Below are 26,679 nucleotides of genomic sequence, written 5' to 3' on the forward strand. Positions count from 1 at the left end.
AGCTCTTACCATGATCCTGCTCTTACCATGATCCCACATTCCAAACACATTACCCTCTCTCTTTCTGGAAGGAATTTGTTCAGTAGTCATCTCCTTTGACAAATTTACTTATTTGAAACATATTCATTTGCTCTCTTTTAAGAAAGGAGTATTTAATGTGCATTGAAGTAGTAAGCAGCCATTTTTTTTTTATTAACCCACAAGCACATATGCATAGATGCAAAATCCAGCTTCACTAATAGTTGTATCAGAGTCCAGTTTCATAAGGAGAAGTAATGCTTTTATTAGACTAATAGGACTCAATAGTAAGAAAAAAATAATCTTTTCTTGTAATTATAGGGCTTGCGTGCCTAAAAGCTCTTCATCCTTTCCCCTCCCTCCCAGTTGTATACAGTTACTCTAATAAAAGCTATTACACCCCCTACAAACTACTCCTCAATCTCAGACCACCGCTATCTAATAAAATTTGCATTCAACATTTACAAACACTTAAATTTTGTTCTAATCACCTCCACCCTTTTCTTAACAGGACCAAAAATAAGTCTTTGTAGGTAAATTCAGACACTAGATCTGATCATCATTAAATTACACATTAAAAACCCCCCTAAATCCTGCTGTCACAAATCGAGAAAGCATCTTCTCCAATAGTTTATCTCCAGCATAAAATCAGCAAGACTCAATTTTATGATGCAGACTCTTACAAAAAGCAATCTGGATGAAAGAAGGTTGTAATCTCTCAATATCAAGTAGAAATATTCTCATTGTTTATATGGTAGATTAAATCCAATGGCAACTGGTATCTTGAGGTCTGCTGACAGTGGATGTCACAATTCTTTGCTTAAATCTATTTACCTCCTAAATTAACTTGACATCTGTTGATAGATATATTCCTGTATACTAAACTCACCCAAAACAGTTCTTTTGTCAGGTCTTGAATTTTAGCAGTAAATGCCTTTTTTTTTTCCATTTATTTGCATTGGAACATATTTCATTAAAATACTTCACAACAATTTGTCCTTCAATTCTTCACATAAATGTCTTGAGACATGTGAGATATGGTTGGATATACTTAACTATTAAATATAAATGATATATTTAGTATGAGAACAGAAGATGAGGAAAGTATCACACTTAATTAAAATTTGGTTAAAAGAATTCTGAAGCCATGCACTACACATTGCCATTTTCAAGGCAGGTTCCTCTTGTGGGAGTTAACTTGTACAGATTGGTCTTCTACTAAAATATTTTGCCATATAGTTCTGAGATCTCTCCCTATATCCCAAACACAGTAATCCTCTCTTAGCCTTCATTTCCAGTAAAACTACTAACAGAGCAGAAATAAGAGCTTTTATTCTTTCACTGAGGGAACAATGTTAATATAATAGCTGAAGTGATTTGATCTATAAAAATTTCAAGAAGTATCCGTCAAACAACAAAATGAAGCTGAACGTGTTTACCAACTCCTTGTTCCTATCAGAGGAGTCCATAAGCTGCTAACTAAAAATGCCAGAGATCTGATACCTTTTTAATGTGGCGCTTGTTTGGATTTTTTACAGAAGTATTTTGCTGTCCAATGACATATAGTTTAAGGTGGAATGATCTTATCAGTACAGTGCAGAAATGGATACACCACCAGTTTAAAACCTTGCATACTTTAGTCATAGGTGTAAAGTGTTCATTTCTACTTCATGAAGTGTTCATACTTCTACTTTATAAACATGGTTGAGATTTTTGCAAAGCTGATTTATAGAAGGGCTCGCTTGAACTTCTTCTGCAGGACTGTTGCAGTACTTAATGACATGTAAGTGCAAGGTCCTGCACATGTGTCAGGGCAATCCCAAGCACAAATACAGGCTGGGCAGAGAATGGCTTGAGAGCAGCCCTGAGGAGAAGGGCTTAGGGGGTGTTGGTGGATGAGAAGCTCAACATGAGCTGACAATATGCACTCGCAGCCCAGAAAGCCAAACGCATCCTGGGCTGCATCTAAAGAAGTGTGGCCAGCTGGTTGAGGGAAGTGACTCTCCCCTTCTACTCCACTCTGGTGAGATCCCCACCTGGATCCAGCATCCAGCTCTGGGGCCCACAACACAAGAAGGACATGGACCTGTTGGAGTGAGTCCAGAGGAGGGCCATGAAGATGATCAGAGGGATGGAGCACCTCTCCTATGAAGTCAGGCTGAAGACTTACGCCAGGGGGCAGACTGTTCATCAAAAGACATGAGGTTGTTCAGCCTGGAGAAGAGAAGGCTGCAGGGAGACCTTATAGCAGCCTTCTAGTAGCTAAAGGGGGCCTACAGGAAGGATGGGGAGGGACTCTTTACCGACGGAGTGGAGCGATAGGACAGGGGGCAACAGTTTTAAACTGGAAGAGGGGAGATTTAGATTAGATATTAGGAAGAAATTCTTTACTGTGAGGGTGGTCAGGCACTGGAACAGGTTGCCCAGGGAGGTTGTGGATGCCCCATCCCTGGAGGTGTCCAAGGCCAGGCTGGATGGGGCTTTGAGTAACCTGGTCTAGTGGGAGGTGTCCCTGCCCATGGCAGGGGGGTTGGAACTAGATGGTCTTTAGGGTCCCTTCCAACCCAAACCATTCTATGATTCTAAGCCCCACAACTCTACCAGAAAGAGCCAAGCACGGACACAGGCTTAATTACACACAACTTCAGAGAGTATTTTGATAATTGCATTCAGTAAGAATAATAAATGAAGGAAAAGGGTGAGTCTAGAAATATTCTACCATCATGCAGGTAAAACAGCTACAAGTATGAGATCTCAGTGCAAAATTCAGAGATGACCAAATAATTAAGATTGGACCAAAATGACAGACAACAACTATATTCTAAATACTTTAGGTACTGAATTCTTTAAACCTCCATGCAGCATACAAACAAGATAACAGTGTAACAGGTGAAGGGGGAAGGAAGTAGATTCCTCCAAGGTGGTGTAACATTCTCTTTTTCATTCCCATTCTCCTGGATGACCTTCACATCCATTCAGCTCTCGATCACCAGCTCGATCAGGTTAATAAAGTGGCGGTCAACAACTGAGTAGACATTGTCTAGTTACAGCAACATGTAAGAAGCTGTGGATTGGAGAAATTTGGGGGAGTAGGCTCTAGAAAATTCTCTTACCATTTATATACCAGATTTAAAAGATTACTAGGCCAAGCAACTCTTAGAGACTCTCCGATATACTACCTGGAACTGTGGAGCAACACATATGAAAAACTATGTAAGATCTCTCTCCGGGACAAAATTTGATTAGGTATTTTGAAAATAAGACAGCATTTTCAAAGACAGAAAAAGAAAATATTTTTCTAGAAGGTACTTTTCCCCTAATCCTATTTATTGAAAATTCATATCCTTTCTTTTAGCCAACATTAGTTTTAATGTAGTTTAATTTAGTTAAAGTAAAAATGTACTGACTCACTTTTCTTTCTCTCCTGTTTCTTTTTTACGAAAAACATAATTGAAGGAAAAAAGGCAAATAAACTGCCCTTCTAAGTATGGGAAAACATCCTAAGTAATTAGAGCTAGATTTGGTGACACAGAAGTCATTCTGTGCCACTCCAAGGGAAAGCAAGCTAGTATGTGACCTTACGGTAAGAGGCAAGAAGAGAGATGGGCGAACTTTGTTTTTACGTGATCACCTTTGAAGGACTCAAGACAAAAGCTAACTTATCAACTGAGTTACAACTAAGAACTGAAGACTAAATCATGATTTGATACACTAGAGGACCCAGTGGTAGAACTTGTTCCCAGTGGAAAGCAAAAGAGCATCTACCAGCACATCCATCTACATAACTTCAAGGGCTCAGGAATCTTCAGGCACAGCTAGATTTTTACTTTACAGAGCAGCCAAGGCAAACTCATTTGGAGGTACTGTCTCTGAGAGAGGCTTCCTTCTCTAGCCACCTGCCACAGAACAAATGAGAACAGACTTTCAAAAGCTTAGCAAGGCAGTCTAGCAGCATGGCAAACTTGTTACCTTATCAATCAAACTCTGTGAAGCCTTAGAACTTAGCTGCATTTCCCCCCACAGTCTTCTCAATCACAGCTTCTCTTCCACTTAGCATGGCTTCAAAAGAGACCAACACCTCCAAACTACCATATGCTCCAGTTCATTTGTTCTGGTATCTGTCAGATGCATTCTTTGCCTCATCTCCTTTCTATTCACCTTTCGCTGTCTTTTGTACTATCATCCTCTGCTTAGTCTTGCTGTCCTTCCAGCAAGCAAATGAGCGCCCGAGCTTTCAGCTTTCTTGCTATGACAACATCCCACAACACGAGCTTATATATATGCATGCACAACACATTTGTGACCGGATAATGTATATACCCAACTCTGACCTAATTTTTATAATCTCACTCAAATCTTATTCTTCCGCCTTCCCCACTATGGTCACCCAGTTCTATTTTACCAAATATTGAGATTTAAGAGTTATTTGCTTATTCTTGGGACTTTGAGTTGCATGTTTTTCAAAGCAGCAGTTGTCACTAAGTTTCACGTAGGCACCTAGTGTACCTCTGACTTCTAAAATTAGCAAGAGCAAGCAGAGGCAGTGGTCTCCAATGAGAAACACCCCATTTAAACAACCATATCTCCTCCAGAATCTTCATCTCGTTAGCTCCTAAAGAATTTTTCCATCTTAGTTATTACCCTTTTAGAAACTCTTTATTAACTCTGTAGATACATTTAAAACAAATGATGTCACTAAAATCAATGGATCACCATAATCTTTTTTCCAGCTTCATCACTACCCTTTTACATACCCAATAAAATTATTAACTCAGTAAATATATTTAAAACAAATTATACCACTAAAATCAACTGACCACCATAATCAACAATACATGATAAAAGTGTGTGCTGAGAGGTAATCTGTCTAACATGCAACAGCGTCTAAAAAGGAGAAAGTGGCACCAATTGATCACTTTACTGAATATTATTTCACAAGAAAGGAAAACAGAAAAAGAATATGAGATGGCCAACAAGAGAAATAATTTAGATACAAAAAATACTGGACTAGAGAAACACACCTTGTACTGTATCTTTGATCCTATATTCATTAAGGCTTCGGCTTCCCAACAAATAAAAAAAGCAAATAAACCAATAAAAACTATTTTCTTCTTCAGCAAAATACCAATTTTAAGATCCGCTCTTCCAGGGGAAAATTTCTTTGAAAATACTTAACATATTGTTACATAGTAAAAGCATACTTAAAATATAACACATCTTATAGTAATTGATAAATTAAACTATCCACCGGTAAAATACATGCATACTATTCTTAGCTAAATTCCTATACTCCTAAAAATTCCAGACCTTAAAACCTCTTTTTCCCCAACAGCACAGACAAAGCTGTAATTCATACTTGGACGTTAGGCAGGAGCAAGAAAACCTACTTTAAATCACATAAAAAGCCAGAAAAACTTCCATTTACTTCCAGATATCAGGCATTCAGATTTATGCCCAAGTGTCCATCTGTGATTACTAATAATTTATGATCAATCACCAAATACTGAGTATTTGCAGAAATAATTTTGGCACCTATTAAGAAAATGACAGAAGTTTCAAAGCCCTAACGATTTGATAATTTGCTTACTATCCTATTCTGACTGCTGAACTGTAGCCGCCAATATACGTTTTGAGAAATTAAATGCCAGTATCAAAGAAACAGCTGCTAAATCACATCAAGTACCAATTTTATTCATTTAGCTTTAATTTTACTTCCAATTCTCAGATTTCATCCTTTTACTTCCTATATGCTTTAATCACTATAAAAGAGCTCAACTCCTCAGCATCATCTTCTGTCAGATACTGATATTTCTATTCTTCTGTATCGTAACACTATGAGCTCCAAAAAACCCTCTGAGAACAAAATTATCAATCCTTCAACATTGTGCTTGGCAATTTCCACACACCCCACAGCAGGACAGTATTGTTCCACTACAGACAAACAAGCAGATCTTCAGTTAAGATTTTTAGATGCACGAATTCTATTAGATAATTCAAGTAGGAATAACTGGTATTTCAAATATTCTAGGGGGAATTAGGAAAAAAGCATACTTGGTCGTAGGAAGGAAAAAAACCCCAACAATTAGGTTACAGAGTTGTGTATGCACATAACACAAAATCGACGAGGACAAAGTATTACTTTTTCTACAAGATGCCTCCTCCCACACATTAACTGGAAAACTTATGCAGCATTTTAAAAACACACAACTGTGTTAAGAAGAAAAATAATCACAATCTGGGCAGACTCTGCAGCTGCCCCTTTGACTTATCAATTTCAGTAAGCACAATTTCAATCAAGTCTAGATAAAATATACTAATCCTAAATAGACCAAGTTTGTCACCTACCACTTCCTATAAGCTGCTTACTATCCTGAAAAAGAGAGAGAGAGAAGAAATGCTAAATTAAATGCCAAACAGTAGCAGACAGCGCTTGTTTGGCTGATTAACTTGTAGACAAGCATTACAAATAAATCTGAGCATGGTCTGCAGCAAATTAAATTCCAGTGCTTTTAAGAACAAAGAATTCCTTCGGCAAGAGGATTAGCAACTTTACACCCAGGAATGCCAGTTTAATTTAATTGTTCCACAATCCGATATTTAATATGCAAATATCATTTTGATATATAACAGAGAATATGAAAAAGTGAGGAAACAATTTTAATATACAACAAGACTGTCTCTCTTCTGAACTGTAATTATACAAAATAAAGCTGGTCAAGGTTTTTTTTTATTATTGGGATTGAATTCTATTAACATGCATCAGAACAAGTCTAATTAAAGGTTAAAAACTTTAAATGTTTCTAATTAAGAGTCTAAATAGCTGCACAATTACAGTACTATAGTTAAAATCCCACCTCAATAACCTTCCTGGCCTCTTTGTATTTTCCTGTTTGCAAGAAGGCGAAGAAGAGATCATAAAGAGCCATCATGTCACCATATTCTCTGCTTATAAAATCTGAAACTGAGGACAGAATAAAACTCATTAATGTACTAAATATATTGAAGCATTTTAATATATATGTCAGATATTCTGAATACTAATATTTTCTAAGCATCAGAAAGTTCCAAGAATAAGCTATAGGGAAATAAATTTTGAAACACAGGGAATCATTGCAATATATTACAAAATTTGTTGTAGCTTTGCAGTTGAGCATATTTACAATGTTTTTCTATTTATGTGCACTGCATTTTGAATTACATTCAACAAAACAGACAGAGTATATATTAGCATTCTCTACTTGTGGATAGCGAGGATACAGGATTTCTTAACTACACAACTATTAGAAAAACAGATGTGTTGTTTTACTATTGCGTTACTATTAAGTTGTTTCTTCATAGTAATATATGTAGCTAATTGTTGAGAACTTGATGCTGTATTAGCTAAACATTAGGACTCTTTTACATTTAAAATGAATATCAATTTTCAATTTGAAGAATGACGGCATCATTTAAGTGCTTTAAAGCTACACATATAGACACAAACAATTTTTTTTCTTTCAGTGGAAGGAAATGATATACAAGTCATGGAAGAAAAGATTCCAGAAAACACTCCATGTAACCAGACAGCATTTGACTACGTGCAACTAACCCTTTTGCAGAAGATCAGCGTCTCCTTTTTCTATCAGTCTACAGTAGATGTTATGAAGCTGAAGAATTTTACCATACTTCTTATAACAGTTGATTAAAGCTTCCAGAGCTGCAGGCATGTCATCCCTTGTTGAATGAAACAAAACAAGAATAAAAACAATCAAACCTTCCAAGAAGGAATGGTACATGCTGAACCCACTTTAGTCTTGAAAATTTCAAGGAAAATTCGTTCAGCGGTCTACAATCCAAGAGTGTATTCCGCACCTCACCCCACCCCCAATATGCTACAGTCATTTTTAAATAACAGGTAAAGTTTTCCTACAAACAAACACCGTGTATGCTTAACAGCCACAGCAATGAAAACAGAATTACGGATTTATATTTAAGCCTTTTGGCTGTATAATTTTGATTGCATGACCACTGTTCACTACAAATTAACTAAAGGTGTGAATACTCTTCATCATTGATGCAGTTATTTTTTGAAGTAAAATTCTTAAGTTCTGCTATGTACTATTGTGACAAAACCCCAATTCCTCAGAAATTTCAATTTGCATTTGAGTTGTTTTTCTTGTAATATTGTGCACATTGTATTACCTCCAAAAGTCTCTGTTGAGGCATTTTCAATTTTTAAGCCCTTTAAAATTTTTCCACAGCATTTTTATTTCAGTATAGATCTACAGCTCTTTAGATTGCTTTATATTTGTTTTACACCCTAACAGACAAGCTATAAATCATCTGTTAATTTCCGTTTTGTCACAATTGCAAGGCTAGTGTTTTTCTATTCTATATAAAGGTCAGAATCCAAAATATATTTTCTGAAAAAAAAAGTGATTTTTGCAATTAATTCAACAATATATTAAGGTACCAAAATGTATTTTATGCTGGCCTATCCACATCACATACAGACATGGCACTAGTATATATCCATGGTACTAGTAAAGTAGCGCGTAAGATGCTGACTTCCTTACACGCATGTAATTCAGGGGCCTTTGAGCACTAAGGACCACTAACAAGCACAATATCTCCATTGTTGTTACCTCAGTCCTTTGTTGACTTTTTTCCCTGCATATGCAGTATTAATGCCTTTGGAAGCATACATAATTAAAATGCAAAACTGAAAAGCCATAAAATAAATCAGATATGGAACTTAAAATAACAACAAATATAAGCTAACATTCTACACTGTGCAACTAACAGAACTTAATCATCTGCTGCAGACCCTTTTTCAAAGGATTAGAACCCAACCTAAAACAACCAAATCAAAACAAGAGAGGACAGCCACTGAAACACTGGTAAAATGATAGGTGAAGTCATTCTTTGAAGGGGAAGTTTTAAACTGAAATTGAAACAAGTCAAGATGACACGCACAAAACGTTGTAACTAGCCAAACCATCAATAAGACTGCCTTTTAGATTTCAAAAGGCTTATCAAATAAAGGGTGGCGGAAGTAGGCAAGGGGGAAAAAAAAAAACCAAAAAAACCCAAACCAAAAAAACCCCCCACGTAGCAGCAGCAACTGAAGGCCATAATAAAACTGACTTGAAATAATGATTGTGCGTTCCTGAATATTGATCAACTGAACCGTAACAAATTAAGATATTACTGATAAAACAAGCCAAATTCAGATGTCCTCTCCTCACACTGCATTTCATGTGCAGCACGAATTTTGCTTTTTCAAAGGATGATCTAGACTATCATATACTACCTTCATCTAGGCTAATATTTTAAAAATTTTAAGAGTAAATCACAGAACAAGAATTAATTTTGTTCAGTAATACTGGCATTCTGAAAATGAACCTAAGATGATGGATTTCTACCTTATCCCCCTTACTGAGCCCTGTTTACAGTGCATCTTCTGGCACCCCATGGAGTCATTTGAATTTTTGTCATTTGGGGTGAAGACTAAATTACAGGTTAATTTCAAAACTGCAAGTAGATGTTGCAGGCTAGATTACTGTCATAAAAGAGAAATACTATGGTAGTTACCATAGACAGATATAAAGCTTTATATAATCAGTATTTTTCTCCTGCTTTAGATGCAAGTTCAGTTAACATCTTAAAAAAAACAGTTTTACAGAAAACTACTCAATTTCTAAGGAAGCACAACAACATTTATACATTAAAATTAAAGTTTTCAGTGATAAATCTAGCTTTTCAGATTGATGCTCAAACAGCCATAGTATTGTCTCGGCTGTATTCCTAAAGGATTAAAGTGACTGTTTTTAGGTCAAAGCTATCAATAAATGAATGAATAATTGGAATGTCATTCAAACAGGAATGTTAAAGAGTTTTCTAGTCTCTAAATGTATACTTCTGAAGGCATTAATACTGTATACCCAGAGAAAAAAAAATCAGCAAAGAACGGAGATAACAAAAAGGGAAATATTGTGCTTGTTCCTGGTATTTACTGCTCAAAGGCATCTGAATAAGTCTACATAAGTCAGTATCTTACACACTAATTTACTAAACATTCGTTTGAATTGAAATCTGATATATTTGTTTTGTTGCATTCAAGCAACCAACCAGTCATCCACAGTTTACTAGATAACGGCATTCATAAAACAGATAAATGATAAAACCAGCAAAAATCAGCTGTAAAACAATAAAAGGTATAAAAGTTCAGCCTCTACAAAGAAATTGTTTGTACTACTACTGCAAAGAAAAAAAACATCGAGCTTATGCTTGTACTCGAGTTAATATGATTTATTCAACAACCTGCAGTACCTCTTGTCACAAACCGCAATTAATTCCAAATAAGTACCAGCAACTACTTTTGTAAGCAGTTTATACAATCCTGGTAAAAAAGCCCAATGAAAATTAAGAACTTACTATAGGCTTCAAATTTCAAGTACAGGTAACATTTTAATGTGTTTCTTGTTATGACTCACTAACTTAAAGGAACTGCATGAAAAAGATTTTCCACATTTTAACAAAAATGCTATTTAGACACAAGGATTTTAAGCTAACAGATGTACATTTGAAAACAATCTGGCAGTCTTTCTGTATGAACTTACGCATGTCGAGCACCCTATTATGTTCACAAAGGATACTTACTACACTACTACATTACAAGCTGGTCCAAAATTACTATTTAATTAATATGGATCAAGTTAAAAAAGAAATAAAGCCCATATACTCATGGCCATAACAGAAAAATCTGATTTCCAGTGTCAGTCTGGAAAACACAGTACTTAAAATGTGAACATGAAGATCCATGCTTTACTTTGAGTTGGCCAGATACTATAGCTTTAAGTCACTCACAAATACTATCTGTTCAGGGCTAATACCTGTTCCACTTAAAGATCAGGTGTATTTTTCCCTCTCATTGAAATTTGTTATTTTAGAAAAGAAGACAGACTATTATTTTTGAATGACAGAAGGAGCCTCAGTCCTCACTGTATTACGCTTGGCCCGTATGTAATCCCAGAAGAGTCCTACTTCGGCATTATTTTTCAACTAAATTGATGCTAGGCTTAAGATATCGTAAATTTTGTGCAGTTATTTGGTTTTTGTTTAGGATGCCTGTGAAGTCCCAGATACTATATGGGCGCAATCTTCCAAAATATTTGCGTGGGCAATTTTACTTGCACAAAGCTCTTTGAAGAGACAAAATTACTCAGATGCCTGAGTGTTTGCAGAACACACTCTGCGGCAGGACTGGGGATAACGTGCATGGATGCAGCGTCCCCCCCTTCAGTTTCAACAAGCCACTCCCCTCTTGCTTCAAGAATGTTGCACTAAATCGAACCCTTTTACTTGCAATAAACAACTTTCCCAACCAGAGAGTCTGCCTGATAAAAATAAGACTCCAAATATTGATTTTAATTGGAATGAAGTGCTGCAACATTATGCATAAAGCTTTAGTGAAGTGGCAATTTACCTAAGGGGTTTACTGATTGAAAAGCTCTCAAACCTGAAATCACTAGAGAGGTAGAAAGAAAAAAGGGACTCTCTGGGGTGGGGGTGGAGGGTAGACTGGTAAAACAAATCCCTCTCTACAAATCTGAAGCAGATGTTAGTGTAGAGGGAAGTAAATTCAGCGAGGTACAATCAGCTTTACGAAAATTATTCTGTAAAAAGAGAACGGGCTCTTGAAAGAGCTAAATGTTTTTCTGTTCATTTGCTATACTAAGGAATCTTCAAGGAGACTGGTGTTGCAATTACAACTAATCCTCCCCAAAAAATTAACTGTGTTGAAGGCTTTGTAATTTCCCTAGGTACAATTTAGCTGTCACTTACTTTAAAATTTACTCAAACATGCGTTCCGAACAGCACTAACTTCACATGTCAAGTGCTTTCCAGCCAATTGAGTCTAAACTGGAAGTCGGTGTTAAACAACTGAATGATTAGACAAGATAGCTCATTTCCCTGCTCTTTTGTTCAGAATAAAATGCCACATTTACATTATCAGACTCAACAGGATTTTCTGACAGAGGGAGAAAAAACCCTAGTGAACACTGTCCGTACCAAGCACATGAAGCCTGTCATTTACCAATCATCCTTCAAAAAGCAATAGCCATGAATGTAACTTAATTACGACCCAATGATCCTTGACGAAAAATCATCTTATCACTGTCCTGTCCCCATAGGGCAAATGAGACACTTTTGTCCTTTGGCACTGATGATGCTAAATTCCTAATTGCAATAATGGAGTAAGAGAGCCAAACATCCCTAATTTCACTGCAACACGTAAAGAGTTTTAATACAAATATTTGAAATAAAGCCACTAAAAATTAGAAAAACCTCTCCCAGCTAGAGATATTTTTCCCCCGCTAAAAATATCACCTAATTTAAAGATGCCTATTTTTAAAAGTAAATTTTAAAGTCAATTAAATTGTATGTGCTACAGAATCATCTCAAACAAAATCACAGGTGAATTTAACTCTGTGAAAACAACAGCAGAAAAACTGTCAAGGCACCGGATTCCCCCTGCATCTACTACATAAGAAACCAAACAAAATGGGTTCGTATGAACTTAATTGCAAACCAGCACACAATGTTTTACTGGACAACACTGTATTAAAACACATTGACCATTTTTAAAGAAACACAATTAAGCCTTTTGACAGTTTAAAATACAGATATTAACTTTGCATTCGCTGACTTGAAACGACTAAATACTTTGTTCATACAGTCTGTAACATAATGTTTCCATAGTTTACCTGCAAATTTTGTTCCCTCTGCTTAAGATCACTTATGATATAGGCAATTAGTAAATTTCAAACCTGAAGATGTTTTGTCTTGCTTCTGTTGTCAGAGGTGATATTATTCAAGGAGAGCAGAAACAAACTCATGTTAAAGAAAAGGCAGGAACCACATTAAGTTTTTCAGATGTGTACTTGTATTGTTGGCTGTACGAAAGTTGGTTTGGGCAAAAATCAGTAGTTACTGTATCTGTTAATTTATCATCCTGTAAATAGGTATTATCAAAGTATCGGACAGCACAGGAGCAGGTTAGCTTCATAAACCTCCTCAGTTTTGTAAATTGGATCGCGTTCAAACAGGTTTCCCCCGACAGTTGGTAGAGAAGGTAAAAGCCAAAACTACAATCCTTAAAACCATAAGAAATTTTATATGGTGTAAGTAACACAACTTTTTCCAATTATTATCAGAACCAGTTCAAAGAACCAGTTCAAAAGTATGACATGTTTTAAGAAAAAGTACAAGCTCTTCACATCCTTGCAGCTTTTAGAAAGATTTTTGTCATACTGTCCAAGGCAGGTTTATCACCTTGGATGACAGACCAAGATTCCACATGTGGACTGTCTCCATTTTTAATGGGATTTCACCATCTTGAGAAACTGTTCAGAGTCATAAATAAAAAACATACAATTAAAAACAGGGCAGTGGTTCCCCCTAAATTTACTCAATGTAAAAAAAAAAAACCAAGATAACATAAGTTCTCTCTGTAGTTACTTTAGTTAAATATTTCTCAAAATATTAAAGGCAAAATGTACATTCCACTAAAATAGTAGATTTTATTAGCTTTTGTCAAGTTATACTGTTCATCAACCGTTTTTTTTCTTTTCCATGCTCTGCTGTAAATAGTCATTTTTAACATGCACTAGGACTCAGCAAGAATTTCACAATATTCAGGACTGGGTTCAGAGAAAAGGGGTAGATGAAAACATTTTACACCTACAATTGTTGAAATCTTCAAAAGCAAATCACAGATTCCTTTACAAGCAATTAAAAAGTTTGAAATAAATTAAGAACACAAACCACTAGCACAACCACTGCTGTGGAACATTAAAAAACATCCCAGAGCTAATTTCAGAGGCATGCTGACGACCTGCAGCTAAATGACAGCATTTCAGCATGATCCTTGAGAGCTGTAGGATGGCAAATAGTAAGCACTACTGCTCCAAGAAATGACTAACACTTATTTCAGTCACTCATAACTTTGAAAAACTCTTATCGTCTCCAAGAAAAAACATAAAAAATAAAAATCAGTGAAATTCAGTTATTCCTCCCAGGCAAACTCTGTGGGAAAAGCTTCCCCCTTCTGTTCTATCTGACACTGGAGAGGAAGCAAGTCTCTGCACCCATACGGCTGCAAAAAACCCACAGGAAATAAGCTTACTTTGTATTGTATTTATATATATGAAATGTATTAAAGTTTATATAGATGAGTACCAATGAGTTGTAGGCAGACAGTTCCACACCGTGGAATTACCTTTTCCTTTAAACCTCTAGTCTCATCAAGAGTCCCTTCATTAAAAAAAACTTTTTAGAAAGTTTTACCAAACGTTTATAATTCAAAAGAATGTGCAATCAAACCAAAATAACCCTTTGCTGTCCCCCTTTGCATCCATGCATGATCCCATTTTTTATTTACATCATCATATACTACTTCTGAAAAGAAAAGAACCCAAGTAGCACCACGTACAGCTCGCATGTCAACGTGCATAAAGCAATTACGGAAAATGCAGCTGGTCTTACCGCACACTGCAAAGCAAATCAGATATTTTTCCGACACATTGGTTACATATGATTGCAGTTAAATTACTTTCATAAACATCTGCCTTCTCTTGTGATGTAACCAAGGCAGTGTTGCTGACTGAAAAGATGTACACTATGTTCTTAACTGTTGACCACTACACTAAAATACTATTTTTAGAAGAGAATGTACATGCACCCACGAAGAGTTACATCTTTTTGACAACAATTTTGAATACAGAAAACACTGTATAGACCTTGCATACCCAGAATACTTAAAAGAACTTAAAAACCCTACATGGTAACAGAAACATTAATATGCATCTTTGAGGCTGACTTACAGGATACTATGAGAAATCCGCTGATTTCATAGGTACTATGTTTAAGCCAAGAACATTCATATACATGAACCAAACAGCAAGAAATTAATCAATCAGTGTAGCTGCAAGAGGTTAAAATCCAGCAACTACATAAATGACATAAGAAAAAAAAATAAGAGGATTGTGCATATGGTAAAGGAAGTTAAAAGGGACTCTTGGCTCAATTTTAGTAAGTAATTGTTATATTCAGCAACATAGCAGTCTATTGGCAATAACATCAAATTATTTGAATTACGTGAATTAAAAATATTTCCGTGTTCAACAATCACCCTTCAACTCACCTGAGATTATTGGATGGCACAGCAAAATAATGCTGTTTTGATGGGAAAATTTTAGAATCAAGAAATTCATAAGCATATTCCAATATACAGCCATTTCATCTCTGATGTGTCCATAAAACACAGCTGTTGCTCCCAAAGATCAAGACATGACGCCTAACTGATGAAAACAGACTTATCTAACTTAAAACATATTTGTTTATTACTATTCCTAGATCACTTAAGTGTATGTCCGTGCATGTTTATGTGCATGAGCAGCACCTTCAAACACGAATGTGCAGCTGTGTATAGCGTACACAGGTCATACAACACAAATAAATATCATATGATAACTTCTTTCATCTGAAGCCCAAACATAGCTTACTTTTCAAGGTGAACTGTAATCAGAGGGGCATGAAGGACAGCAGTTTCTGCCAACCCCAGGTTCACAATGGTCTCATGTAATCGATTCACTGTTTCAACTTCACCTCTCATGGCAGCGGCATTAAGAATGCGGAAAAAAGATGCAACTGTTCTGTCTGAGATAGGAACATCCTTCTCTTTCATCTCCGTTAGAATGTTAATAGCATCTACAATGAAACAACACAAAAGACCCTTAGGTAATTTCATGTAGGGAAAACAAACTGCTATTAAAACAGCATTTCAAACCCAGCAGGAATGTAAATTCTGGCGTATAATGCCGATTTCAAGTTAATTACTACTTGCATTTCTAAACGAGACTACAATTATAAATCCACAATAGCATGGTTTTATCATTTTGCTGCAACTTTGACTACAAATTATAGATAGGAACTGTGTGCCCACTCTGCACCACATAACCCTGTATAGCCTGCCCTATAGCTGCAAGATTCTACTAAATGGATGCTTTTATCGTTCAATGCTAACATCTGCTAAATCACTCCATTGTTTCTTCAGCAGATGGCTTGTCACGAGGCCAGATAATAAAGATATGTTTACACTGTATATACAGCCAGACTAATGGTCTGATACCGATAGGGCCTGTTTGCTGTGTCGATACTAATTAGCCAAGGAGAGCCAATGAAAGCTTTCTAACAGACTGCATGTTAAAACATTAGGTTCATTAAGCTTCATTAGTAAGGCAGAAACAAACATTTTGGTATATGGAATAAGTGCATTTTTATAATGTTCTTAATTATTGCATAGACAGAATGTTTTGACCACTTTACATTTGGCTACATTTATGAATTGTTTTATTTTCCGAGGGACATTTATGCTCTTAAAAGCAAGCTAATCTTTTCAAACTGCTTTAATGTAGAGGTGGTCATGATCTGATTTATTATGATTTGGAAAACATCAGCTTTGTTTGTTATTTTTCTAATAGTAAGCTTCTTAAGAGGCCAAGACACATTTCAAAGAAAGATCTTACAAGAAAAAAAATTACATTAGCTTTTTTATTTTACTGTACATTGTTTTATATAAAACTATAACATTTTGTGTCTAGGCTTGGACAATACTTTTATGGTTTGAGTCTTCTACAGAATCATAGAACTCAATATTCAGAATCACCTTTTAAAATTGATGACAGTCTAGAGTTGTTTTAAAGATCAACCAAATCATGTAAATTGCAGAATTGTATTAGACTAAATTAGAGAAATTAAAGTGCTAACAGCTTAATGCAAACATCTAGAAATACCAAATAGGCAGTTTCCAGAACACTCATTAAAAGCCAAAATTTCCAGGCAGTATGACAGATTGACTCTCAATTCAGTAACAAACACGTAAAAGAATACTATCAGAAAAATATATACTTTATAAAAAGTTAAATGATTTTTTGCAGTACTTGGCTCTTGTAAGAAGGTTATGTTTATAGGTTTTATGTTCAGCCTTCAGACCTTCTTAAGCAAAAACAAAGCCATTAGTCTAGGCACATACGCAATTTGTGCCATAAGTCATGATCTTCAAACTCAATCCAAACAGCAATGCTAATAAAAACTAGCTGCAGAAATGCAAAAAGCACTGAGCTGTGCAAATGTAAATGACAAGCTTGCCAATCCATTAAAACTAATGGCCTGCACTGTCCAAGCATCTCTGGTTGAATTCACATGCAAATTTGTATGCAAAATGTTCAAGCACTTTTCAGGACATGATATACCATTAATATCAACTCACATTTTTATTCTTGAGGCAAGATATATTTATTATATAGCAGAAACACACAAAGAAAGCAAATGGATTACCTTCTAGTCTACCATGCTTTCCTAAGACTTCTACCAGTGCTACGTACTTTCCAGTGTCAAGAGCAACAGGTGAATTCTTAGGGAAGCTAGAAATTAAAACATTAAGAATTGTATCAACAGAAATTCACATTTTATGGATTCAGCTTAAAGATTTATTTTTAAAACTATATAACAAAACAACAGCATTAAGAGCTAAATGTTTTAGTAAGTATTTAAGGAAAAATGTCATAGACTTTACAAGACGCACCGTTAAAATGTGATTTAAAAATATTATCCACACACCTTCCCTCCCCCAAAACCCAAAACTTGTATTTTAAAGAGACAAATAGTTCAATTAATTATTTGGTAGTTATTGCATAAAGGAGGATATTTCCCAGAAGCCTGGGAAGAAAACTCAGTCCACATGGCTGGGACGGGGCTATATTCTTTTTGATAAAGAATATGAAAGTATTCATATATGGTAACAAGTTAAAAGCTACTATTTTGAAGTTTCTGCTATGTATTTGTTTGCTTTTTTTCTGGAAGTTTTGAAAGTAATTCCTCCTCTGTTGTTTCTTTTTGTAACAACTGAAAGAGTCACTTCTGAAGAATATTATGCTACACTTGAGGCAGATCAGTAAAAGCATGCTACTGCAGTGAAGCTCTGCTAGAAGACTCAATTGTACTTCATGCAAGCTCACTATGGGGATTGTGCGAGAGTGCTAATACGGCCAAAACCAATACCCTAACATTACTTGCAGAGTGGCAAATTTCTTGATATTCAGAGCTCAATCATTTCACATAATTTCAAACACTACCAAGGCATAATGAGCACCTGCCTGCCAACCTACTGTAAAACCAAAGCAAATACTTTGTGAATACGTATGACAGAGAGAGAACCTGAAGTAACACATAACTTGTTCTATAATCACTGTAGCATCGGACCGAAAGGAGTCTTTCACAGGGAAAACGGGAAGAAAAAAGAAAGAATTTGCTCTGGGATAAGTCATGCACAACATGTTTTAGCTAGGAGCTAATGTTCACAGCCAAGATACGAAGCTCTGAAAATAAAAACTTAAAGCTGACAATCGTAAAATAACGTCACTGTGCAGCATATTCTAAACACATTCTAGGTGCTTTCTAACACACAATACAGGTACTTTTTTTCCCGCCTTAAATTAAGCAAAACTTCAATTTAGACACTGTGTTTAAAATAAAAACAAACAGATCCTACATTGATATCTTCCTTTTTTTAAAAAAAAAAAAGAAAAGATAGATAATTACTGACCATACAAAGTAGCTGCTTTTGATGTTCAATTATACAAAGCAAATTTTTTGTTTCAAAAAACCACACCTCTGACTGTTTTAAATGCACATACATCGGTGGGGAAAACTAATTAAAAATGGATGAGGGGGTTAATACTCAACCTACTTAATTCAACAAGGTCTGTGTATCAGCATAAATCTCTGTGACATGTTTCAGTGCCGGTGTACTTACACTTTTTCTTTCAGGTTCATTGCCTCTTCTACATTATCATGTCGACAGCACAAATTTATTAAGGCTGCATAGCCACCGACAACCATGTCCGGTTCGTATTTGGCTTTCACTTCAAGGGCTTTTTGCATATTCTAAAAAAGGAACAAAGCAAAGATGTGAACTAGAGGAAAAGTCAAGATGACATTATGATTCTTCTATGTTCAGTGTGCAGTACATGACTGCTTTAGTGCATTTAGTAGTGTAAGATCACATTTGAAAACACGGTGCTATAATGCTTTAGCAAATTTTACGTGAAAGTTATTTTGCAGAAATTAGTACTTTTCTAAAACACCTTTTAGATTGGGAGTAGATTTCTAAATAATTTTTCTTGCTTTATATTCCTAGCATGTTTTAATGTAAGACTTTTTTTTTTTTTTTTCTAATCCAGACAGACTCCATAAACATGATTAACCCGAATTCTAAAATAGTTCTTATTTATTTGGAATTAATAAAAATTTTCACCTGCTACACTGCCAAACACATAAGAAAACTACTTTCTAAAGAATAAGAAACTACTTAAAAAATAAGAAACTACTTAAAAGGGGGTTTTTTTGTTTGTTTGTTTTTTGGTTTTTTTTCCACATTCCTATTCATACATTTGACCACTTTGAACTTACAACAGTGTTTACTTCTAGTTCTATTTCATACGCAAAATCACAGAAACAGACATCTGAGAATCACTCTTTCTAAGTTGCATTCTTAGCAACAGAGAATATTGTGCTATCATCTGCATGACTGTTACTGCTCCTATATATACAGCTTTATAGGCAGGATCATACTGAACAAGAAACTGAATAAAAGTGTGGTGATACCCCACAAATTACAGACACACACTAAATGAATGTAAACTACAGCTGGACGCCTGCCGAATGCAGGCAAGAGACCCTTTATCTCAGAAGAGCTTTCCTCCTGCAGGAAAATGGAATTTCAATCCCTGCATTAACAACCTACTAATATTTGAATTGCAAATGACTAGTGCATGTATCAGTTGCTTGACAATCTAGATATAAGAGACCGGAGCCATGGCTTGAAAGGACATTTGGCATGTATGATAAACCTATCACAGCTGTTACTATCATTCACTTTGCAGATTATTGTAAACAAACTTCAGCAACCCCAAAACATGCCATTCAAGGTGTTGCTGAAATTAGTTAACCTTTTGATTTAATTGCTTTTTGCACTTATGTTTGATTTATAAGCATCAAACCATGAAACCTCAAGCACTGCACTTGTCTTTGCTTAACTATGTCTTTCCATAATACAGTCACATTTCTGTCCCTTTAAAAATATAGCTATGTGTTTCCAATTATCTCTGCATTGCTTAAGATACCTCTTCTTCACAAAGAGCATGTATGAGTTGTTTCAAGACATCTGTAATAGGCTGGTTTTCAGCTTTTCGCTTTTCGAGTTTCTTCTCCAAAGCAGACACGTCAGATTTAGCACTCTAAATGGAGGTAACAGAAAGAATGTCAATTGCAAAAACACCCTTCCCTGAACAACTTGTCGGATCACTTTAATAAAAGACAGACAAAATAATCCTTTTCTTTCATACTATAAGAAAATTTTTAATCATTTAAGGTGCTTTTATCTGTTTAAACAGTACATACTAATTGAAGATTTGAGTCAGAATACAGTAAAAAAAGCATTAAATAACATATCTACAAAGGTCAACATTACTATTTCTCTCATACTCAGTTCTTTGTGTTCAGGGAAGTAGGGAATAGAATTCTATTTCATTTTCCATCTCCACTCTGCTCAGATCAGAGATGTAAAGACTTGACACTCCACCATTAGAAGGAGTATGGATTTATATGGTTCCTGCCACTCAAGTGGATCACTGTAATTTACAAGCATGAATTAAGCCTCACATCACCACTGTTAACTAACTAGAACTTTCAAAAAAATATTTACCAGACAGGGAAACTGAGGCATGAAAACTCAGCCAACTCCAAGGTCAAGTATCAGGTCTATGTGAAAATCTGGACAGCCTTTACTTCTACTCTGGAAAGTAACCTCTGAACTTCAAATGGTAGATTTAAATTACCTTAATATACTTCCATGATCTGAAAGCTAGTGATTACACTTGATCTAAAACCCATATCCAAACATTATTATTACAGTAAGAACAAGCATAGCGAGCTGTGAATTTACTTACTTCTGGAATGTTGTCTGTAGACAGGAATTTTTTATGAGACAGTAACCTTGCATCCTAAAATGTAGTGAGACAGAGATATCACTAATCCCCCCCAAAAAGTTCAACGACTAAGTAAGCATATCATGCTAAAAATGTTCAGGTTAATCATATAATTGCAATGTTTAAAAAAAAGCTGTATTCTTCACCATTACTACATTGACTTGCAAAAGCACTTATTAAATGTATCCCTCAAAAACTTTCACATATGAAATGAAAACAGCTTCAACAGTGAAAAATCATGGAAAGGTTAAAAGGCTTACATATAATCACTACATAGAGAGATTTATTTTGCAAAGGAGAATATATTCATAGAGTACAGATAGTCCATATTTTAGCTTCAAAGTAATTGCTATAGAACCACAGACCTTAATTAATTCAGGAACTTGAGAGGAGTCCAGCAGTCTGCAAATGCCGCTGTAGTGGGTTGTAGGGATAACTATATTCTGTACCAAGAGGTGGGGAAAAAAATTATATGAGTTTTGAAACACAACCAAACTGAAATTTGTCTAACAGAAATTATCTCAGACGTAATTCAAGTCTCCAGCTCTTGCATGTCATTGAGAAGTGGTCTGGTTGTACTTAAAAGCAGCAATTTCAAATCTAATAGATACATGTCAGGCAGGACAGGCATTATGTAGCAAAAAATGAAACGGTACCATCTTCTTCAGCTGATGGAAGTATTGTCTCAAACGCTCCTCCTTGGCCTGTACCTCTGAGTCACTCATGCTGTCAATCAAGTGATAAAGAAAATAGCCAACAGCTTCTGTGGAAAAAAACAAGAGAAAGCATTCCACTAAAATTACCGAGACTGTCATGTTATCAAGATTAATTTATAAGAAATCATTTTGGTGTGAGATGTCACCCTGATGAGAGGCTCTGAAATGGCAACAATGATCACTGAGGCATAGAGATTATGTGGTTTGGGAGCACATATCTAACTGGTGAGTGAAAGGAATATTAATTATTTTCAGACCTAGTGACAGCTTTTCAGTACAGAATCTTACTTCAATCTATTTTTTCCACTGCTGTGTGACAGAAGTGGTACTGCCCAAGGCCTTCCCCCCCTTTCCTGCCCGCTACCCCAAATAGTTGCCACAAATATTTTGTCATCGCTCAAAAGAAAAAACAGATTTCTAACACTTTGCATATTTATTCTGTACATTTTACCCATTATATTCCATTAGCAAGCTACAGTAAGTACTGTAATATTAATATAAGAACATAAAAAATATTTTAACCATTAGATCACCTGATACTGAAGAAGTTGCCTATTAGCCAATGAAAATCAAGATTTCACAGATTTTATCAAATAGTGCTAAGTTTCTTACCTATGCAAATGTAAAAATATAGGGAGTCCTGTGGCTAAGGCTAGGAAGAGCTTCAGTAATTGTCTTCTCAAATGTTAGTTTTCCCCATACCCCCTTGCTCCTCCTGCCCCGACAGGAGGGAAAAAAAAACCCCATTTTTTAAAAAACAGATTATACAAAAAAGTATACTTATTGCAAAGTAGAAGATTTGTGATAAGTACCATTTTGCTTCAAAAAAATCAGAAGGGCTACTGAAGTTAAAACTAGGTTGAAAGACTGCATTATTATTATTTTTTTTAAAGTATTTAAGCACTGATACTGTGTTCATTCTAAATCTCTATTTTGGTGAATAATTTTAGAAAAATAAATCGTTATCAGCAAGATTTATTTATAATTCTAAAAAAAAAAAAAAGATCTCATGGATCTCACAAAATATGCTCTGATTATTCGAATCAGGATTTTACCCAACATGTTTTCAAATTTCACTTTCAAAAAGAAGCAATCAGTGTTTACTGTTGTAATCCCTCAAACCCATCATTACACAGAAGAACGGATTTGTGGATAAGTTACAATCATAGAAATTGAAACTCTACCAGTTGGTCCTGGAGGCGTCAGGCAATAACGTTCATCCTTGTACAACAGTTCCGTTATCTGGTAAGACAGAATAATCGTACATTGCAGCCAAAAGAAGCAAGCAAGGACAAATAGTATCTGAAATTGAATTCTCAAAATAATAAAGCATTTCTCTGTTAAAGTATTATTCTTTACCACATCATAGTAATTCCCTAAGAAATACAATGAAGTTTTTTTTGTAAATAATAGGTTCTTCTTAAAAAATATATTGCAAACAGAAATGCTTTCTGAGGTATGGCAGTAAGACAGACGGTCTAGTATTCTGTTTATGTATCATTCTACAGAAAGTTAGCTATTGTAAGACATTGCTTAAAGCAAACATTAACCAGTGTCACTCCCAGAGATGGTACAATTATGTTCCAATTTACCAAAAGGCTGAAATTGGCCCATAAAGCTTTTTCTTTTTTTATTTTGAAAGAAGGAAATACATGAAGAAAATAGAGGAACACGATTTATCATGCTCTGCTAGATTTAAGAGAACTAGTACAGCTGTTGTAAATAAGTGCAATTTTGAATGACAAAATACGCATCCATAAAAATTAATTGCATTTGACTAAATTTAACACACATTCCATCAGTCATACAAACTGAAGGAATACGTAGATTTTCCTTCATCAGAGGAAAAGAAGCGTTTACCCAAAAGCCCCCATGTCCTACCTACAAATAGTTTAATCTAAACTAAGTCACTTCAAAAATCCATTTGTCCTTAAGAAAATTACATCAGCTTTAGTTAAAAGCTGAGATTTTAAGTATTTCAAGAATTTTGCTTTATATGCCACGATGCTAGAATGGAATCTGAAAGAAGTTAGAAGGAGATGCATTCCCACTGTCAGTGCTGTGTTTTAAGTAATGACAGAAGAAAAGGAACTCTCATGTTCAATTGTTAATGAAAATGGATAAACAAAGCCAGAAAATACCAAATGTGCAATGGAATACTGTATCTATGACTTCTCATTTTACCAATACCACGGACACTGTGGACAGTTAAACTACAGCTTTCTTCTGCCCTTTTGCCCTCATTCTCCTATGACAAATCAACAGACAGAAGAACCTACAACTACAAAAAAAAAAATCCAAGAAAGTCATGATAACATAGTTCTCCTTCTCAATCAAATCTCAGGGAATACCAAAAAGGATGGATTACAGAAAAAAAAAATGCATGATATTATTTCTAATGCTATCATTTCTTATTTTAGAAGATTAAGACACATATTTACTCATAAATTTAGCAAAGACAACAAAATGTATCTTTATTCCATTGTGGAGAACAGCTGAAGTAACTCTAGTACTATTTCACGTGCAGACCACAATTACTTCAGTCCTCTGACTGTCCTTCAAAATTAATTTCATAATGGGAGTAATAAGAGACCCCCTTTTTTTCTCTCTCTGCCCTCCCTTTTTATTTTTTAAATGGAAAAAGGAAGAATAGAGGCAGAGGAAAAAAACAACCTCTCACTATAATCTTCACACAACAGAAGATGGTAGCAAAATACAAAAAACCCTGGCACCTCACACTTGTACCTGATTTATACAAATCCTTAATCAGTGACTTTTTAAATTACAATTTCCATTTCATTCCAAAAATCTAAAATATACTGCAAACCATGTATTAGTTTATTAGACAGCAGCTACACTATCAAAGAAAAAAAAAAAAAAGACATCTCGTCTATCCTAGTGTTCTACAAAATGTATTGACCAAGTTATACTGCACTGTCTTTCTAATGTAGCCCATACCAGGGAGGGTTCGATGATCAGTCATCTCCCCTTCACTTCATCCAGGTGACTTCCTTCATCTGGCTTTGCCTTCAATATTTTAAGTTATATGATAGAAACTTTAAAATTCTAATTGTGCCTTATTATTTTACTAGTACTAATGCAGGGATAGGAAGAAAGTTTAGGGAAGGCAGGAAAGGGAATTAAACAATGTCAGACTGCACAACTGTGGCAGGCTTTGTTCCAGAAGCTACAACTCTGTACTACCTTCAGCTATAACAACACTATCTAGAAATACGAGTAGCATAAGCTACACGACATGATAACACCACATTTGATCTTTCACAATTACCCTTAACTTTCCAATTTGAAAGTTCAATTTCATACAGTTGTACCATCTGTCACTGACAAAAGTCTTGCTCAAATTAGTCAGGTTGCCAATAATAAGGCTCACAATTCAGATTTACAGGGATGAGTCACAAACATGCACTGTCTAAAGAACTTTATTTTATTTACAGCATTATTATTATCTCCACTTACCTTGCTCCAAAGATGTACATCATTTGAGCTGAAGAGGGCAGCAAAGGATAACAAATTAAAAGCAACAAAATGATTTTACTCTTCTATCTTTTTAAAAAAAAAAACCTGACAAATCATTAACACTGAGAATCTTATTAAATTATTTAAATAAAATTAAAATAGAATAATTGCCACATATTGTTTAAACCAACTTTGTACAGAATAAGTATTGTACTTTTTACTATACTGCATATGGTCATAGTTTCTGCTAAATAACTTAAAATAACGCAGCAACACAAACATAACTAAAGCTATAAAGAATATATTTTAGTTTTATTTTTAGTTCAATCTTTTAGTGTGTCCTAATTATACTTCTTTACTTTATACTTCATTCTATTTAGCTTTTCAAGAACGTAAGCTTCACTAAAACAAGTCGCACTTTACATAGCAAATAGTCAATATGTGGAATATGCTAGAGCAAAAAATCTAGACTCCTGTGCATTAAGATTTTTACTACAGACAGATTAACTACAGGCAGCTATAAATGTATTTATACCATGCAAAAAAGAAAGTAATCAAATCTCTTACTTAAGGTATAATGTTTATTACAGTGAGATAAATAGCTAATATTTTAAAAAATATTTAAAAAACCACCCATAGAACTCCAGTTTCTGCCCCCACAGAACAGGATAGAACTTGATGGAGAGCACTTCTCTATATATCATCAGGTTACAACCAAAGACCAAATGTTAACCAGTTCACTAGTGTAAAAAACCCAACAAATTAAAATGTTAATTTTAATATTAAAATATATTGAAGTATAAAAAACCTGACATATTCCTATAATTTGTACAACATCAACATTCTCACTAGAAGCTGTAGCTTTTTGACAACTATAAAGCAGCACTAACCTAGACAAGGCTAAGAGACAAAAACTTATGACCTTATTTTATCTTCCTATGATTCTCATAAGGGGAAATAAGATGTCAGTCTGAACAGCTGCGTAGAAACTTGAAAGCATTCATAGCAGTTTAGGATTTTATTTCGGAGGTTCAAGCCTATGAGACATTTATTCTTTTTGTGCTACTGCCACTTGTATTTGAAAACGAGTCAAATGCAGGTCCAGACAGAAGCGGGGGTGGGGGGGGGAAAATGCTATCTGTGAGGTTAGTTAAGCTTTCCTGGGTGAACTCGCTCCACCACTGACAGCATGACAATGAACTGCAGATATCAAATGCATCAATTTCCTAAAGTACTTGACTCTGAAATAGTAATGGTGCATCAGGCAGACAGAATGGGAATACTTCGAAGCAGTTACTAGAGAAGAACAGCTTCAACAGAAATCCATAAACTAGTCTGCCACAGACATTGTTCATGTATCCCTAGTGTCCATACCC

General features: G+C 35.2%; 1 protein-coding gene across 1 annotated transcript in view; it reads right to left on the reverse strand.

Annotated features, from left to right (window-relative positions):
• LRPPRC (leucine rich pentatricopeptide repeat containing) overlaps nucleotides 1-26,679 on the reverse strand; it is a 92,317-nt gene that overhangs the window by 34,934 nt on the left and 30,704 nt on the right. The window contains exons 15-25 of the mRNA XM_063328598.1: nucleotides 25,304-25,331; nucleotides 23,011-23,068; nucleotides 21,767-21,873; nucleotides 21,476-21,553; nucleotides 21,072-21,125; nucleotides 20,247-20,360; nucleotides 18,878-19,008; nucleotides 17,401-17,486; nucleotides 15,567-15,771; nucleotides 7,607-7,731; nucleotides 6,873-6,979 (exon numbers count right to left, since the gene is read on the reverse strand). Coding sequence (XP_063184668.1) covers nucleotides 6,873-6,979; nucleotides 7,607-7,731; nucleotides 15,567-15,771; nucleotides 17,401-17,486; nucleotides 18,878-19,008; nucleotides 20,247-20,360; nucleotides 21,072-21,125; nucleotides 21,476-21,553; nucleotides 21,767-21,873; nucleotides 23,011-23,068; nucleotides 25,304-25,331 — 1,093 coding nt within the window. The remainder of the gene's footprint in view (nucleotides 1-6,872; nucleotides 6,980-7,606; nucleotides 7,732-15,566; nucleotides 15,772-17,400; nucleotides 17,487-18,877; nucleotides 19,009-20,246; nucleotides 20,361-21,071; nucleotides 21,126-21,475; nucleotides 21,554-21,766; nucleotides 21,874-23,010; nucleotides 23,069-25,303; nucleotides 25,332-26,679) is intronic.

The sequence above is a fragment of the Chroicocephalus ridibundus genome, chromosome 3 (assembly GCF_963924245.1).
Source record: "Chroicocephalus ridibundus chromosome 3, bChrRid1.1, whole genome shotgun sequence".
In the NCBI taxonomy this organism is placed as follows: Eukaryota; Metazoa; Chordata; class Aves; order Charadriiformes; family Laridae; genus Chroicocephalus; species Chroicocephalus ridibundus.